Source organism: Anomalospiza imberbis, chromosome 18 (assembly GCF_031753505.1).
Source record: "Anomalospiza imberbis isolate Cuckoo-Finch-1a 21T00152 chromosome 18, ASM3175350v1, whole genome shotgun sequence".
Taxonomy (NCBI): Eukaryota; Metazoa; Chordata; class Aves; order Passeriformes; family Viduidae; genus Anomalospiza; species Anomalospiza imberbis.
Window position 1 is genome coordinate 4,245,242 of NC_089698.1, and position 18,528 is coordinate 4,263,769.

The 18,528-nt window shown below is 46.7% G+C and overlaps 2 protein-coding genes across 3 annotated transcripts; one reads left to right on the forward strand and one right to left on the reverse strand.

Annotated features, from left to right (window-relative positions):
• Positions 1–237: 237 nt before the first annotated feature.
• On the forward strand, positions 238–17,479 carry USP30 (ubiquitin specific peptidase 30). Of its 2 annotated transcripts, none has more exons than XM_068208608.1 (13): positions 238–360; positions 1,408–1,517; positions 2,566–2,745; positions 3,955–4,058; positions 5,024–5,122; positions 5,830–5,872; positions 6,126–6,220; positions 7,303–7,362; positions 8,396–8,482; positions 8,961–9,041; positions 9,816–10,035; positions 10,585–10,708; positions 17,345–17,479. In XM_068208608.1, exons 1-13 carry the CDS (start codon positions 308–310, stop codon positions 17,379–17,381), a joined length of 1,293 nt encoding a protein of 430 aa, XP_068064709.1. In that variant the 5' UTR covers positions 238–307; the 3' UTR covers positions 17,382–17,479. The 2 variants fall into 2 exon arrangements, with proteins under 2 accessions (XP_068064709.1, XP_068064708.1); XM_068208607.1 differs by lacking the exon at positions 17,345–17,479 and adding an exon at positions 11,574–11,895.
• On the reverse strand, positions 14,107–18,525 carry ALKBH2 (alkB homolog 2, alpha-ketoglutarate dependent dioxygenase). Its single transcript, XM_068208615.1, has 3 exons — positions 18,237–18,525; positions 17,375–17,573; positions 14,107–16,218 (listed from the first exon to the last, which is right to left on the reverse strand). Exons 1-3 carry the CDS (start codon positions 18,451–18,453, stop codon positions 15,870–15,872), a joined length of 765 nt encoding a protein of 254 aa, XP_068064716.1. The 5' UTR covers positions 18,454–18,525; the 3' UTR covers positions 14,107–15,869.
• Between the last annotated feature and the right edge of the window lie 3 nt (positions 18,526–18,528).

The following is an 18,528-nucleotide window of genomic DNA, read 5'->3' on the forward strand; positions in this document are numbered from 1 at the left end:
TCGGCCGGGCAGCGCGGGGATTCGGCCCGTTACACCGGGACCGGCCTGTGACCCGCGGGGCTCCCCGCCACACCGGTGTCACACCGGGAACGGGCCCGTTGCCCCCGCCCCGGGTCGCCCGCCCCGCCCCCGGTGCCGCCCCCGGTGCCGCCCCCGGGCCCGCCCCCGGTGCCGCCCGCCGCCATGGCCGGTCCCCGCCATAACCGCCCCCCCCCGCACCACTTCCGGCACCGCCGCCCGGCCGGTCCGCGCGCTCCTGCCGTCCCCCCGGCTCCGCCCGGCCGCGCGCCCGCGTTCCGGCGCGGCCATGCTGGAGGACGGGCCGGTGCGGCGGCTGCTGCGGGCGGGGGAGGGGGCCAGGTCCGAGGGGAGGGGGCGGCGGTGACCGGAGGGGGCCGGGATGGAGCGGGAAGAGGCTCGGCATGAGCCGGGAGGGGGCCGGCCCTGAGGGGGAGGGCTGGCGGGGGTGGGGCGGCTCGGGTTGGTCGGGGCGAGCCCTCGGCCGAGCGCTCCCTTTCTTCCCTCACCTTCATTCCCCTTTTCCCTTCCCTTCCTCCCTGCCCTTTTCCTGCTCCATTCCCCCATTCCCTTTGCGCTGGGGTTCCCGGGGAAGGCCGGGGGGCTGCGGGCTCTCCGCGTTCCCGCAGCTCCTGACCCTGCCCCGCTCTTCCCGCAGCTCCTGCCCCGCTCTTCCCGCAGCTCCTGACCCTGTCCCGCTTTTCCTGCAGCTCCTGACCCTGCCCCGCTCTTCCCGCAGCTCCTGACCCTGTCCCCGCTCTTCCCGCAGCTCCTGCCCCGCTCTTCCCGCAGCTCCTGACCCTGTCCCGCTTTTCCTGCAGCTCCTGACCCTGCCCCGCTTTTCCCGCAGCTCCTGACCCCGCTCTTCCCGCAGCTCCTGACCCTGCCCCGCTCTTCCCGCAGCTCCTGACCCTGCCCCGCTCTTCCCGCAGCTCCTGACCCTGTCCCGCTTTTCCTGCAGCTCCTGACCCTGTCCCCGCTCTTCCCGCAGCTCCTGACCCTGTCCCGCTTTTCCTGCAGCTCCTGACCCTGCCCCGCTTTTCCCGCAGCTCCTGACCCCGCTCTTCCCGCAGCTCCTGACCCTGCCCCGCTCTTCCCGCAGCTCCTGACCCTGTCCCGCTTTTCCTGCAGCTCCTGACCCTGTCCCGCTTTTCCTGCAGCTCCTGACCCTGTCCCCGCTCTTCCCGCAGCTCCTGCCCCTGTCCCCGCTCTTCCCGCAGCTCCTGCCCCTGTCCCCGCTTTTCCTGCAGCTCCTGCCCCTGTCCCTCTCTTCCCGCAGCTCCTGACCCCGCTCTTCCCGCAGCTCCTGACCCCGCTTTTCCCGCAGCTCCTGCCCCTGTCCCCGCTCTTCCCGCAGCTCCTGACCCTGTCCCGCTCTTCCCGTGGCAGGCACCGAGCCATGCGGAGCTGGGGGCTGCTGGGGGGCGCGGCGGCGGCGCTGGCGGCCGGGATTTACGTCCTGTGGGGCCCCATCAGCGGCAGGAAACGGCGGCGGAGAGGTACCGGAGGGGCCGGGGCTGCCGGCACCGGGAACAGCCCCGGCACGGCCTTTATCCCGTCCCGCCAGCTGCTGGCGGCATGGCCGGGTGGGATTTTGGGAAGGAATTTTCCCCTGGGAGGCTCTGGCGCCGTCCTCGGGGGATGCCCCTGGATCCCTGGAAGTGCCCGAGGCGGGGTTGGACGGGGCTCGGAGCAGCCCGGGATTGTGGAAGGTTCCCCGCTGGGAGAAATGCGTGTTTTAATGCTCTTCGCAGCTAGTAAATGGAATGCTGCGTGTATTATGGAGGGTTATTTTGTAATGCTGTATTAATCCTTTCCAAGTAGTGTGTTAAATATAGTTTTAGGTTATAACGTAACGCTAAAATAGAAACTCTGCGATGTAAGATGTTTTTTACTAGCTCAAGAAAAGGGATAAGATAATCAAGAAACTGTTCACACAGAGATAACAGCAACAGGAAATCTAAAGAGTTACAGCCTCCTTATCAGAAAAGACAAACATTCCTCCACCTTCTCTCCGTCTTTATGGAACCACCAGGATTAAGGGGAAGGAGTTGACAAAAACCAGAAAAATTCTTAATTTGCAAGGGATTTATGCAGCATGTATGAGATACATGAATATGCAACAGGCTGTTGATTTTAAGGGTTATTCCTTTGCTCCCAAGGCATGGTTTTGGCAGCTCAGTGCCCAAAAACATCTGGATGTTCTTAATTAGTGTCCTAATGTCATTGTCCAAATTCTTATTACTCCAATTTTATTACTATTTTTTATAACTATTTTTTTTACTGATAAACTTTTAAGATTTTAACAACCAAGTGATTGGTGTTTTTCACACCTGCCCGCGACGGGTGGGCTGGGATGATCTCCAAGATCCCTCCCGAACCATTCTGGGATTCTTTGAAGGACCCAAAATCAACTGAACCAGCATAAACTGAACGCAGAACTCCGCTTAAATCCATTCTTTTCCTGAAATGACACCGCATTCCTATCGCAAAGCAGGATGCGTGCCGCGGATTTCTTGCTGTAAACTCTCGCAATTCTCTTTGCAGGGCTTGTCCCAGGCCTCCTGAACCTGGGCAACACGTGTTTCATGAATTCCCTGCTGCAGGGCTTGTCCTCCTGCCCCTCGTTCCTCAGGTGGCTGGAGGAGTTCACGGCACAGTACAGCACAGAGCAGCAGGAAGCCCAGCAGCAGCAGCTCTCCGTGACTTTGCTGCGGCTCCTCAGAGGTACCGAGACATTTTGCTCCCCCAAACCAAGGATAAAATATTTAAGGAGCATCGTTGTTATTTTTAGCCTCTTTTCCCAAAGGAGCTCCTTTGGGTGGGGGGTGGTGGGGGGGGGTGTATTCCCTGTTTTATTTCCCTCTCTGATTTTCAGATGAATTGAAATGCCTTGGCCAAAGCTCAGGCACCTTTCACAGAATTCCATAAATTCAAGAAATATACAATTCTATTAAAAAATTATTAGCAAATAATTTAAGATTTTTTTTTTTTATTTCCCCAAGCTTGCTGTTTTCCCAAAAACCTGTGACTATGCAACCTCACTTTGCAAGGTTTAGGATATTAAAAATTAAAATAAAATATTATTGTAAATTATAAAACATAAAATAAATATAAAATATTACTATAAAATAAGCAATATAACTTATATAATAAACAAATTATATAAATATATTTGTTTATTTAATATATTAAATTTACTAATAAATATATTCATCATATGTATTTAATATATTAATGCATTTATTAATATGCTAAAATTACTAATAAATAAATAAACGATATGAACAAAATTGTAGAATCAATATTATATAAAATAAAAATATTATATAAACATAAAACATTATATAAACATAAAACATTATATAAACATAAAACATTACATAAACATACAATACTATATAAACATACAATACTATATTTATATAAAATATTATATTTACATAAAATGTTATATAAATATAAACTATTGTATAAATAGAAAATATTGTATAAATATAAAATATTGTATAAATATAAAATATTATATTTTTATAAATATTATATAAATATAAAACATTATATAAATATAAAATATTAGTATAGGATTAATAATATAATTTCATAAAATAAATTCATAGAACAAATAAATAAGTTGAACAAACAGTATAAATGAATTTATATAATTAATATTATATAAAATAGAAATTCTATTATTATAAAATATGAAATATTAAGGATTTTAAGCTCAAGGTGATTAATTTTTGGGCTAAATTCATCTCTGACACCCTGAAGTGACCCCCTGGCTTCCCTCACTGGGTTGTTTTTAAAGGAAAGTTCTGCCTTGGGAGGTTCCTGTGGAAGTGGTGTGAGGCTGGTGGTGCTATAACCCCATAAAACACTGATTTTTTTACCCAATTTTGGCTCCTCCTGACACTCCCGCATTCCCTTCTCCAGCTTTATCCTGCCAGGAGGGGACAGAGGACGATGTCCTGGATGCCAGCTGCCTGCTGGAGGTGCTGAGGATGAACAGGTGGCAGATCTCCTCCTTTGAGGAGCAGGTGAGTGCAGGAATCTGGGAAAATCCCCCAGAGCCGCAGCTGCCAGGCCTGACTCCTGCTTCCAAAAAGTGATGGCAAACATCCACAGCTTGGGAACGGGGCTGTCGGTGGGCTGGGATATTCCTCAGGGAATTGCCAACCTTCTCACTACCAACAGGGCCAGGAATCTTAAAGCAGAACAGATCCCTGATTTCCCTCTGGATAATGGATCTGTTCCCATCTTTTCAGAATTCCTAATTATTTGCAATTCTTGTCAGTATTTCCAATGCACTCCATCAATTATCCCACTCCTAAAATATATTCCTGATTTCCAAGGATCAATTTCAATTATGCTTCCCTCGAAATCCAGGAAAACAGGGATTTGGGGATTCATTTGGGGGTATTTTTTCCTCCCAAGTGTTTTAGTTTTTTGGTGAGTTTATATGGTCCAGGATGTCTTGAGTACCTTGTGCTGCTAGGAAGATTTTGGGCACAACAAAATAGATATAATAATAATAATAATAGTAATAGTAATAATAATAATAGTAATAGTAATAATAGTAATAGTAGTAGTAGTAATAATAATAATAATAATAAATAACAATACTACTACTAAAAACAATTATGTATAATAATTATATATACTGCTATGTAGTAATTATATATCATTCATATTAAATATAGTATATATTTTATATATATAATTAAATAACGAATATAGTTATTTATAGAGACTTAATTTTCATTATTATTCATATTTAGTATGTACTTACATATTATATATTTTATATAATATTGTATATTATATTATCTATATTATATATTTTATATATGCATAAATAAAATAGAAATAAAATAAAATATAATGTTATAAATATAAATATAAATCCAGGCTCTGAGCTGTAATTTTCCCTTAATTTCCTGTGGAATTCCAGCCCTCCTGGGGTGTTTTTTTTGATGTCTCTTGTTTCTGACTCCATTTCCAGGATGCCCATGAGCTGTTCCATGTCCTGACCTCTTCCCTGGAGGACGAACGGGATCGGCAGCCCCGTGTGACCCATTTGTTTGATGTGCATTCCCTGGAGGTGATCCCACTTATTTCCTTCCCAGAAATTCCTGCATTCTGCCCAGATTCCCAAGCAGAAAATGTATATTTAGGATATTCTGATTCTGTTTTCCCAAAGGTGTTCTTTAAGCCTTTAACAGGGACTCATCAAAAAGTCAAATTTAAAGAATTCTCAGGTTTCCTGAAGAAAATGTCTTGGAATTTCCAGTGTTCCTGCTTTCCTGAAGGTTTTTGCATCCCTAAATCCATGGGATGTAGGGATTTAATATAGTCCCTCCAAGCATTTACTCTGATCTGTAGTTCCCACCTGAAAAAGGGTTGAAAACTGCCAAAAAGGGCATTTCTGGAAGAGTTTTATGGAGGTAAAATTGATCTTATCCTCCAGCTTGCTGATAAACTTGACGCAGATGGAAAATATCTGGTTTGCCTAAAATATAAACCAAAAAAAAAAAAAAAGACAAAATCTCCTATTTTACAGTTCTGAGGCAGACAGTCCTGCAGATTAATGATTCCTTTTACAAGCAATTGTCAATTATAAATTTGCTTTGTACCAGCTTTTTTTTTTTTTGTTCTTACAAATATAAAGAGCCATATTTTTTCTAATTGGCCAGAAAAGCCAACTAGGGATGAAATAGGAACACATTTAATACTTCATGTATTAAATTTCTAAATCTTTTCTATGTTGCTGAGATAGGGTTAATGAAATGTTTTTATCTCCCTCTGTAGCAACCAGAAATAATCCAAAAGCAAATAAGCTGCAGAACAAGAGGTAGGATTTTATCCCTTCTGGATATCCTGAATATTCATAGGGTAGTTTTGTTTATTAAAGGGATAATATTAATTGATCTTTGTACTGAACTGAAATAGAAGTCAAAATTATAACTAAATCTCCATTGATTATTAATCACTGAGACAAAAATGTGCTTTGGAGGCATTAATTTTGTAACTGCAGGGCAGAAGTGTGGGATTGGAGTGATGAAAGTGGATGGATGGAAAATCCAAGGACAATTTTTGTGTTGCAGGATCTCTTCCCCCTGTGTCCAACCACTGGAAAACTCAGCACCCTTTCCATGGAAGGCTGACCAGCAACATGGTCTGCAAACACTGTGAGCACCAGGTGTGGAAATAGATAATATCTTATATTGTTATTAATATCTGTGTCGTGTGAGAAGGGATTTCCAACACTCAGAGTGCTTCCTGGAACCATCATCCCTTGGGGATGAACAAGGATTTATCCCTAAATAGACTAAAAAAAAAAAAAAAAAATCCATGTGATGCACCTTGTGGGGGTAACAGCTGCCTCATCGACCAGAATAATGGATGTTTTATTCTATTACGGAATTAGCAATTAATTAATTAATAATATTACCTGAAAATCCACTCACCTGGGTGAGTTTAGGACTCGCTGCTCATTCAGCACATTTTGCAAAGGCACTTAAAGTCCAGTTATCCCAAGTAAGGAGATGAACATAACCTGGATAAAGGAAAAAAATACAGAAAATAAACCTCATTTATAGCCCAAACCAAGAGAACATTTGCATTTTATTTCCCAAAACCTTGCAAACAAATTGCAAGAGCAGGAGGAGGCCAAGCAGAACATTCCTGATGGTCCCTGGCACAATTGGGAAACTGAGGAGATTGCATCCTGTTCCACCAGGGAATTAGGGACAGCACAGGCTCAGCTTAGGAGAGTTGGGTTGGAATTTTTGGGGACTGATGATGCCTTGAAGGCTACTCAGAGCAGAGGCTACGCAGTGTTGAAGAATAAAGTAGATATTTATTAAAAAGGCCTTCACAGGATGCACCTCGGGCAGTACAAGAGCCCGGCCGTGGCTCCACCCAAGTTGGTCATGAGTTTTCACACTTTTATAAATTTTGGTCCATTTCCATATTGGGGTTAATTATCCAATTACAGCTTCAGGTTGTGAAGTCCCATCCTCCCAGTTTGCTCTCCTCAATTGACACTTTTTGGGCCTTTTTGTTGTTTACATTTTTTGGGCCTGAAGCTGCAATGGTGTCCTTGATTCTGGGGCTGGAAAAGGATTGTTTTGTCTGACTGAATGTGAGGAGAACTTGCTGCTAACACTTTGTATGAAGTTCAGAGTTACAGACTAATGCAGTACAGAATGTGGAAAGTATGAAAGCTAAAACTGAAGGCATCACTGACATAAATGCTGGCTCTGGAATGTTCTCTTGCAGAGCCCTGTGAGGTTCGACACCTTCGACAGCCTCTCCCTGAGCATTCCAGCAGCTGTGTGGGTATGTATCCCACTGCTCCTGATCCATCCTGCCCTTCCCAGGCCTTCCTCAGGGGCACAGGGCATTCAGAGCTACTTCAGGACTTGATTTTCCTGCTCTTTTTTAATCCTGTGCTGCTGCAGGACCTTCTCCCTAACGGGTGGTGCCAGGTTCTGATGAGCCCAACAAGCAGAATTTGGTGATGCCACCAGAACTTTCTGTTTCTCCTGGTGGAGGATTTGGTCTTTTCTGTGGAATTTGAAGAGCCCAGATCATATCCCCAAGGGCTGCTTCCCATCCTGGGAAGGTGACCTTCAGCTGGCAGCTCCCACCTTACCCCATCCAGGCTTTTCCTGGGGGTGATTTCAACTGGGAATTGTTTCTGTTTCCTTCTGGCTCTGAAAAACTTCAAATGACAAAACATTGTGGATTTTTAGGGCAACATCTGCAGGATGTTCTTGGACTGTAAGAGTTTGCTACTTCATGTCTGGTAGTGATTTCTTTCCACAACTCGTGTTGTGATTCCTGTTTCCAGGAAATTGTGATTCCTGTTTGCAGAGTGCCCTCCTGGACAGCCAGGATTGGGATTTGGGATTATGGGATCCCATAATCTTCTGCTCTTTGTGTTTTATTTTATCCAATCCTTGGCAGGGCAGGATATGAGGAAGGGCAGCAAGGAGGCCTGCATTCCATTAAAAGCTGTATTTCTCCTATGGAGAGGGCCAGAGAGCATAAAGTGACCCCTGAAGTGCTGGAATGAGAGATAAATAGGAACAGGACAGGAATCTGTGGTTTAAAACCCCACTGAAGGGCTCACACAGGGAATCACTGCTGCTCTTCTCAAAAGGCTACAAAGTTCCATGTTTAATCCAGGCTAAAGGAGAATCCCCACACTTCCAGGATCATCCAAATCCATTTAGTCAGTTCTTTCATGAAATAAATCAGCAGTTCTGTAGTTTTTCTATGGAAGGAATTATTAAAAATCCTTTCCCAAAATCCAGTGGAATGCACCCTAAAATTCCTGTAAATAATTCTGGCTTTTCTTGGCACTCAGGGTCGCCCCATGACACTGGACCATTGCCTCCATCACTTCATCTCCTCAGAGTCTGTGAAGGATGTTGTGTGTGACAACTGCACCAAAGTAGGTCCCTTTGATTCCTGTCACTTTAATTCCTGTCACCTCCCTGCTCGGTTTTGAGCCTGCTGACACAATCTTGGCTTCACTTTCCATCTCTTTTTTTTCTTCAGAACTTGGGGAAAGCCTCTGGGATTTCAGATATTTAACAAGGAGTTCTTACCTCACAGAATATTTGAGGCTTTACTTACCATTGCTGTTACAAAAATCTACAAATATTTTATTTTGTAGCTGCCAGGCATCACCAGGGATAATTTTTTTTGCTCTGGTATTGTTTAAAAATCAACAGAAGAGGCAAATGAATGCAGTTCTGAGTGAATGGAGTTCTCTAAATGCTCATTTCATCTTGATTTTGGTTTAGAATTGTGACCCTTCAGGAATTCTGAAGAGCACTCCTAGGTGTAATTAATGCACTGAGCATAAACCAGACAATTAATTGCTCCTGTCTGCAGGTGCCTTCATTTTTTTTCCCTTTTCATTCCAGATCCAGGCAGAAGGAATTCTGAATGGACAAAGCATAGAAAACCAGAGAACAACATTTGTTAAGCAATTAAAGTTAGGAAAGGTGAGGCAAAAAAAAGCCCCTCCAAATCTCCTAAATCCTGTCACAGTAACTTCTCCCTTGCAGCTGGTTGTGTCCATTTCTTGCTATTAGACCACAAATGTTTTACTTTTCAAAGTAAACTCACCTGGTAAATATCTGTGGGCACTGAGGTTTCAACTCAGAAAAAAATCAAACACTAAACATTTACAGGATGTGAATATTCTCCTCTTAATTAGCAAAACACTTAAATGTGAGTTTGACTCAGTGTCATTTCTTAGATTTTACATTAATTCTTCAGTGAGCAAACTGATTTATATTTACAGGGTTTGTAGCATCTTTAGCAATTCCTCATTTCAGAGAAATTAAAATATTCTGAATACAGCTGGTGAGTAAACATCAGGTGTGATTTCTATGAGAAAACTTTTTTTTTTTTTTTTGCTCTGTAATCCTGTCATGCAGAGGCCAGCAGGGCACTGGAGTGTAACTAGGAGCCTCAGGTGCTAATAATAATAATAATAATAATAATAATAATAATAATAATGTGCTGCTTGCTACAGCAATGATTTTGAATTTTAGCTCTTTATAACACTTAAATGTTTTTTGTTTTCCCCTGTGCAAAGCCATTAATTATTGGGGATTAGGAGATATCAGGAATCTCACAAGAATTATTGTCACATTTTAAGGACACTGTTGCCACTGAGTTTATACAGAGATGAGGAAAATACATTTCCTTATTCCCTGGACTTTACCACCTGTTTCTTTCCATGAAAAATGTGGATTTTTCCTTTCCTGAAGCTGCCCCAGTGTTTGTGCATCCACCTGCAAAGGCTGAGCTGGTCCAACCAAGGCACTCCCCTGAAGAGACACGAGCACGTCCAGTTCAACGAGTTCCTGGTCATGGACATCTACAAATATCGGGTTCCTGGTTCCAAATCCTGCCAGGAGCAGCTCAGCCAGAAAAACTCTGAGGAGGCAACCCCTGGAGTGAAGGATGGGAGAGCAGGGAAACCTTCAGGTATCTCCTTTGCCAATAAAATGGTTCAGCTCTTTCTGCATGTCAGGGATCAAACGTTTTCTGCAGGATCAAGCCATGAGCAGCATCTTGATGTGGGGCTCTGCAGAGAGGACAGAAATCCCTTTGCCATTCCCAAATTTACAGTTCAGTTTGGAAAATTCATTTTGATCCTACTAAATATATATATATTTAAGAAAAAAATTAAGTCCAAAGGAGTGTTGAACTTGGGATATCCAAGGGTTTTTCTTGTTAGGGATGTCTTCCATGGCTTCAGGACAAGCAGAGAGGGAATGTTGGATTCTTCAAAAATAGTTGGAAAATCCAGCTGTAGGAGGTCTGTCCTTAGGCAGCTCAATATTCCTTTAGTTGGGATTTTGGACACATGGGAATGTCCATATTTGTCATGTAAAATGAATTTGAATAAATTATCCATTGCCTTTGGATATGAAAATCAATAAAATACCTTCATATTCCATGATGAGGAGCAGGGATTCTGTTCTTAGCAACAGCATTCAAGTTAAATTCCTGAATTTCTCCTTCCTCTGGCAGATGCAGAACAACCAGCTGGTACCAAACCTCTCTTCATGAATGGTGCCTCCTCTTCCTCCTCCTCCTCTCCCTCATTTTTGATGTCCCCAGGAACTTTCCCACTTGCTGCATTCCCTGAGTGCAGGTAAGTTAGAAATTTGTACCCTCTCTCTTCATTTCTGTCCTTCAAATTGTCTCCCTTTCTTCTGTCCTTGTCGTGAGGCTGCCCAGCCACAGAATGTGATCTTTGTCCTAGCTCCTGTGCTTGTCTCTTGGGTGATTTTTAGTCCTGGGAAATGGAGTAGGGCAAGTTACAAACAAAACTCAAAATCTCCTTCCTCTGGTTCATGAACAGCCATAATCTCATTGCTGCTGGGTTCCTCTAGCCCTTCTTTTCCTTCATTTTCAAATGGTTGTAAGAAATCCATAGATTTTTTTTTTCCTCAGATGTTTTGATTTCAGTTGCACCTGCCATGATTCCACTTGATAAATCACCCCTGGGGGCTTCTGCTGATAATCCTTTTCCATAGGATTCCAGAACGGTTTTGGTTGGTAGGGAACTTAGGGACCATCCAGTGCAGTCCCCTTCCCATGGGTAGGGACACCTTCCACTATCCCAGGTCACTCCAAACCCCATCCAGCCTGTCCTTGAGTACTTCCAGGGATGGAGCAGGAGGTTTGAATCCCATAATCTCAGAATGGTTTGGGTTGAAAGGAGACTTGGAGACGCCATGAGCAGGAACAACTTCCACTATCTCAGGTTGCTCCAAACCCCATCCAACCTAGCCTTGGATATATCCAGGGATGGAGCAGCAGGAAAAAGCAGTTTGGCTCACAGAATGGTTTGGTTTGGAAGGGAACTTGGAGATCATCCCATCCCATGGGCAGGGACACCTCCCACTAGACCAGGGTCGGAGCGGCCGCACAGGGAGCCAGGCCCTTGCTCCGGGCAGGAACTGTGGCTGCTGTGGGGTGTGTGCGTGTGGCCAGGCTGACCCGTGTCCCCGCAGGGCCCCGCTGTACCTGTACCGCCTGATGGCCGTGGTGGTGCACCACGGGGACATGCACTCGGGACACTTCGTCACCTTCCGGCGCGCGCCGGGCGCCCGCGGCAGCCAGTGGCTCTGGATCTCGGACGAGTCGGTGCGCAGGGCCAGCCTGCACGAGGTGCTGGCTGCCAGCGCCTACCTGCTGTTCTACGAGCGCGTGCACGGCCGGGCCCAGCCCCAGAGCTCGGCCCAGAGCTGAGCCAGCGCTGCTGGGATGGCCCCAGCCCTCGGAACCGTCCCAGCCCTTGGGACCATCCCAGCCCTTGGGACCATCCCAGCCCTGGGGGATCGTCCCAGCCCTCGGAACCGTCCCAGCCCTTGGGACCATCCCAGCCGTTGGGACCATCCCAGTCCCGGGACCATCCCAGCCCTGGGGGATCGTCCCAGCCCTCGGGATCGTCCCAGCCCTTGGATGGAGCCCTCTCCGTTATGCAAAGCTCTCCCTCTCCAGGCTCCCTTCCCAGTGGGAACAGCTGGGAGCTGTGGTTTGTACCCAGGTCCTGCTGTTCCAGTGCAGTGCAGCCCCGGGTGTGTGTTGAGAAGTGTTTTCCTGCCTTGTCCCAAGGCTCTGTTCCATGTCCTGACATGGCACTTTTCCCAGGGAGATGCTTTATCCCACACATTTCACTTCCCAAGGGAGAGCCCTGGAAAGGGTTGATGTCAAGCTGCTGTTGAAGAGCCCCTCCCCATCCCAATCCCTCCCCGGCACCTCTCCCTTATGCACCAGCCCCTCCAGGTTCCCTTCCCTGTGGCAATGGCTGGGAATTGTGTTTTGTACCAAAATTCCCAGAGCTGTTCCAACGTCCAGCCCCAAGTGTGTGTTGAGCAGCCTTTGTCTGTCAGGCAGGGATTTTGTCCCAAGGCTCTATTCCCAGTGTTTCCCAGTGGGGAGCCCTGGGAGGGGGCGATGGGAAGCTGCTGTTGGCAATGATTTCAGACACAAAGTGCCTTGAGCTTCCCTGAACAGCTGCATTGCCACTGGCCCAGCCCTCTGCATGCCCACTGCGTCCTGGGAATGCCCCACACCCACGGGATGGACTCGTGCAATCCCATTTCCCCTGACCCATCAAGTCAAGGCATCTCCACAAACTGTCCCCATCCAAAAGATTTCCCTGCTCACACGATCTTCCTCCTGCTTTACTTCTTTATGTTATAAAGTCCTTCTCCTGATTTAAATTGCTTAATCCAGGAGTTAATTTTGTATCTATTAAGAGCTGAAACCTTAATTTATTGCTCCATACCTTTGGAATCTAGTTGGAATCAGCACATGGAAGTGTTTGCTAGTGCTCAGTGTTGTCATTTCCTTCAGCACTGTTGAATCCAGTTGTTTTGTAGCATCAACTACAACTTTTAATGCTGTGATTTCCAAGCTGCTGTAACTACTGTCCTAGACTTGCCCTTCCCATTTTATTGCTGCAATCTGCTATCCCAGCATTGGGATCCACGCTCCTGGCTTGCAGCTCAGCTGTAGAGCAGCCCCTGGCCTTGTTACATGGAATATAAACAACAGGGCCAGGACTGGTGGGCACTTAGTGGTCTCATGAAGAAATCTGGGAATCCAGCTCCAGGCTGCCCTGTAAATAGAAATAAGGGAAATTCTGATGCTCTGGATTGTTTGATGTGCAAAAAAAAAAAAAAAAAAATCCCAAAGCACAGAGGGAAAAGCAGCAAAAATCATCCTTTAAAAACCTGCTTTTAAATAACCAGGAATAAAATATGTAGGTTGTTTTTAGCTCTTTTCTGTCCTTGTAAGCTTGGAGGAGAAAAATCCCTCATCAGACAAGCTTTTTTTCAGTGTGAAGTTTTCAAATAACAACGTCTTAAATAGTTTTTTTAGGGCAACTTTGTACCTCATGAATTCATAGTGCTGGCCAAAGCTCGGGGGTGTTCACACTTCCTCAGGAGAGGCTCCAAACCAGCCAAAGCAGGAGTGGTGAAATGGGTGGATATGCAAAATTATTTACACAACTCATCATTCCAGAGTCTGGAGCACAATTCCTGGCCCAGGTAATGCTCATAAATAAATATTACATAAATGTTACATATAGATAGTACATAAATATTGATAAATCCACTGCTGGACTGGGCCCTGGTTCCTGGCTGTGCTGTACGAGCAGTAGCTTGGCTTTAACTTGTTTTAATTTACAGAAAACCAAGAAAACAAACAAACAAAAAAACCTTGAAGGATGCAAAATGCCAAAAATTTGCTCTGGCCATGGAAGGGAGAAAGAGCCAGCCCTCCCAACTGGGAGCCATCTAAAACCATCACCCCAACATCTCCCTCCAGCAGATCTGTCCCTGCACCTCAGAACTGAAACCATTTCCAGTGCCAGCAGTGGCTGTCCTGCATTCTCCAGGCTCAGTGCTCTGCCTGGGGGTTTTTCCTGGATTTGGGGGTTCAGTTGAGCAGCCCCTTGGCTTAGTTGTGCTGGAGGAGGGGCAGAGGGCACGCACACAGTCTGAAATCAGGCAGCTGGGACCAGCAGGTTTTCTCTTGCCAAGAGCTGTTTCCCTGGGCTGTGCATCGACTCTGGATCTCCCTCAAGGGCTATCAAGGGGAGAATTGAGCTTTTTTTTCTGGCTTTGCTTGGTGGGGAGGAGTAAATGGGCTTGGCTTAACCCTCAGGTGAGGAAGGGAGCAAAGCCCAGCTCCTCAGTCCTGTCCCTGAGCTGTGCCAGATCCTCCCAGCCCCCTGTGAGCTGGGGATCTGTGCAGGGCTTTGGGAGCTCATCCTCCCCTCTGGAGGTCACTGGGATCTGTTTTCCAGCCAGCCACACCTGTGGAGATCACTGGAATTTGTGCAGGTGTTTGGGAACCAGCCCTCCCCTTTGCAGGTCCCAGGGCTCTGTTTGCTAGCCAAGCCTCCCTTTGGAGGTCACTGGGATCTGTCTTCCCAGAGGTCACAGAACTCTTTTTTTCCAGCCAAACCTCCCCTCTGGAGGTCCCTGGGATCTGTTTTTCCAGCCAAACCTCCCCTCTGGGAGGGCTCTATGCAGCCACAAGGCTCAAACGCTGGTACTCATCCCTCCCAAGCTGTCATGGTGGAGAAGATGTTAATAAATTGTAAAGAATTAAGAGCTCCAAGATGACATTTCTGTGTTTGGATTATCATTGTCTTATTTTGTGTGTTAATTTAAAAATGTCTGTTCCAGTCCAAGCACTGCACTGCTGTTTGAAGTTGCTTTATTTTCCACTTCAGGGTATTTTTGTAACTGTACAGCAGCAATAAAAGAACAAACTTGGTAGAAAAATCAGTGTGGGAATGTCGTGAAACACTCATCAAGCTGGGAGCCAAAAGGGTTGAAACAACAGTTCACAAGCCCTGGATAAGAAGGATTTTCTGCAGGAGCCTGAAGACAGGCTCCACAGAGCATCCCAATTCTCTGCACAGGCCTTAATTCCACAGGAATAATGGACCCACCACTGAAGGCCAGAGCCCAGCACTAATTCCAGTGGCTGTAGCCAGGTTAGACAGGATTTGGTGGTTCCCATCCTCACCCAGAACTTACCATTCCTTGATGGTTCAAGATCTCTTGGAAACTGGACAGAATTCCCTCATTTTCAGCAGGATTCCCTGTGGGCGTGGGAGGTGGTGGCTTTCAGGCAGTCAGGATAGCATCCCTAGGGACAATTATTTAGGAAAATACACTCTCAGAGTGACAGCCTTCCAATGGAAATGGGACAACCCAGTTAGTTCTTCCCCACAAGGGCATTTTTTGCTGCCTGTTTTTTTTACAAAGGACCCGAGAGAGGAAAAATCTTGTGCTTCCTCCTGCAAGAGCAGCGGAATTCAAGACTCAGACAGGAGTGAAACACCCATCCAGCCACACCCTGTCCTCATACCTCAGCACTCCCCTTCTCCACGTCAGGTTCATTTTGCTTTATTTTAATTAAAAACCCCCAACCAAACCAGAGCTCGTTGACAGAAATGCCACCTGTGGAACATCAGCTTTACACGATCACAGCTTGTGGCTCACAGTGTTTATAAACTGCTGCCTCCAGGCTATGGAGCATTTTCATCTTCTTGGAACATTGCTTAGATAAAGATCAGATGAGAACGAGCAAAACAAGGGGAGCAATCAGCAAAAACAGGGATCAGCAGGACCAGAGCAACATTTCCCAGAGGAAAAAGCCTTGCCATTGAGATCTGTGGTCACAGGCTTCAGCAGCAAAATTACCAAATTCTGTCCATGAGGTGAATCCAGAATCCACCTGCTGGAACAGCTGAATCCACACTTCCAGCAGGAGCTCAAACTTCACTTTTCAGAGCCCAAAGGCCCCCGTGGCTGAACATTTCCCTGCTTGGCCCTGGGCAGGACATTCCTGAAGGTGAGGTTGACCCTGGGGGCCAGCACCCTCCTGCGTGGGGGCAGGCTGTGGTACCAGTGCAGGTTGGTGGGGTGCTTCATGAGGAGCAGGCTGCCGTGGGCCAGCTGCAGGGTGATCCTGCCCGGGCCGGGCACCCCTCCCTTGCCCCGCTGGTCCCGGCGCCGGAACACGAAATCCCGGCAGGCTCCGAAGGACACCGAGGCGATGGGGCTGAGGGGAGCCAGCTCCTTCTCGTCGTCCCGGTGCTCCCCGATGTGGTCCAGGCCATCTTTGTACCTGTTAATTACCTCTGTTAATTGAGTAACTCTGATAATTACCTCTGTTAATCCCTAGCTGTGGGATTAAGCCTTTTTCGGACCCCAGGGGTGACTGAGAGGTGTTTTAAAACTTTTATTCCATTTTCAGTCTCTCTAATTCACACCGTCACAATCAGAAGCTAATTATTCCCTAATTACAGTACATTCTAAGTGTTTCTTGGCCTATCAGCTTTTGCCACACCATGCTGAAAATGCCTTAAAACCAATCATCTGAAATTACCCCTCGTAGGTCCCAGCACAATGCATCTTTCACAGTTCTATTTCTCCAAAGTACCCAGTCTTATTTGCAAAGCCATCCTTTAAAACTTGTTTCTAGTTCCATTTCTCTCTCAACAACGTCTGTCCTATTCCATGGCATTTCTAAGTAAATATTTCTTATCTCAAAGTTTACATACAGATACACAGTATGGGAGCCTTCTGTCAAGCTTTGAGAAGTCTCTACAAATCCATTTCCCACACCTACCATCAATTACTTACCAAAATAATAATTATTTCTCAATGAAATCAAACCAAACAACTCAAATGCTGCACAATTGTGAGGAAATTTTGAATAAAGATGGGACTTCTGAATTATTTTTAATGATGCAGTTTATTTTTCTTATTTTTACGTAAGCAGGAAAGGTGAGTTCAGCTCACATTTTTATGGTTCAGAAAGCTACAAGACTTCTAGTTATAAAACTTTTTAAGGATTTATTGATTATTAAAACACTGCTAACAAAGATATTTACGTTTTTGACTTTAAATGTTTTGTCTTATAGACTTATGTTACAGTGTAAGCTTTCTTAGCTAATTATGTTATGACACAAACTCATAGTAGTACTGCATTCTAAACTGCTTGTTTACCTTTGTAACTACATTTTAAACTCTAAAATTCTAAACTTTTCTTTACGTAGCTTAAACCACAAATCCACATCCTTGCTTGTAGCACTTAAAATTTGGAAGCCTTTTCTAAGGTCTTAAATCAAATGCTGTGTTTAATTCTAAGCTTTAGCTTACAGGCCTGAAGTCCTGAGAGTTCCCTGCGTTTCAGATTCCAACACACAAGTTTGGGTTTGGTTATTTTTCTGTTTCATTTGAAGAAAAAGCCGCTTGGTGCAGCTGGGAAGGGGCTGTACCTGTTGATGAGGACGAAGTTAAAGGTGTGTCCTGTTTCCGAGGTGACGCGCTCCCGGATCCGGGTCAGCACCGGGATCCAGGGCTTGGGGTGGAACGTGACCCCTGAGTAAGTGTAGGACAAGCCAGGGTCTCCGTAGGTGACCTTCTTCCTGGGAATCTTGTGCCACGTGCCAAACACGTGCAGCTTTGTCAAGTCATCTGTGGGAAGGACCAAACGTGGGTTTGTATTGTCTCTGCACGGTCCAATATTCTCCTGGATCTGCAGCTTCTGGGAATCTCCAAGCAGGAATCAGGGCGCTCACGTCAACCCAAAAGCTGTCATCCCTGTTCCCAGGGTTTGTGTCCCAGCAAAGCTGGACTCTGTCTTGTCCTCCCCCTCCAACGGGATGAGCAGGACCAGCACCCCCGTACAAAAAATTCCACTCGCCACTCCACGATTATCCCTTGACAAACACTTCCAGCTCAGCAAAACCTGCGGGCTCAGACCTGTGTTCTTGGCTTCTTGTGCCAAGAACACAACCCTGCGGGCTCAGACCTGTGTTCTTGGCTTCTTGTGCCAACACCAGGTGGCTGCAGGAATCTCCCGGTGCCTGCCAGCTGTGCCCGGGGCCCTGGGAACTGCTCTGGACCCACCTGGGTGGGCTGGGCAGGGAAACGCTTCACTGGGAAGGGTAAGGGGGATACGGAGGGGAATACAGCTGGACACAGAAAGGCTGAGGTTGGAAGGGACCAGAGCGGGTTATCCAGGCCACCCTCCTGTCCACGCAGGGTCTCCAAGAGCACTGTCCAGGCCTTTGGGGAGGCCTCCGGAGCCTCCCCGGACAGCCCGCGCTCCGGCACGCTCACAGGGCAGGAATATACCTTCGAAATACTCCACCTCCTTCTCCAGCTCCTGGAAGATCTCGTCCGCCTCGGCCTTGCCGAAGAGGATGCGGTAATCACAGCTGAGCCCCTCGGCGCGGATCTCCCGCGGCGGCGGCCGCTCCGGGCCAGGCTTCTCCAGCCGCGGCCTCTTCCCGCCGCTGCCGCCGCCATCCCCCGCCTGTCCGCGGGGCAGTTTAACCACGAACCCGTCCATGGGCGGACCCGGCACCGGGAGCGATGCCCGGCAGGGAAGGAGCGGGAGCCGCGATCCCGCGGGAAACGGGAGCGC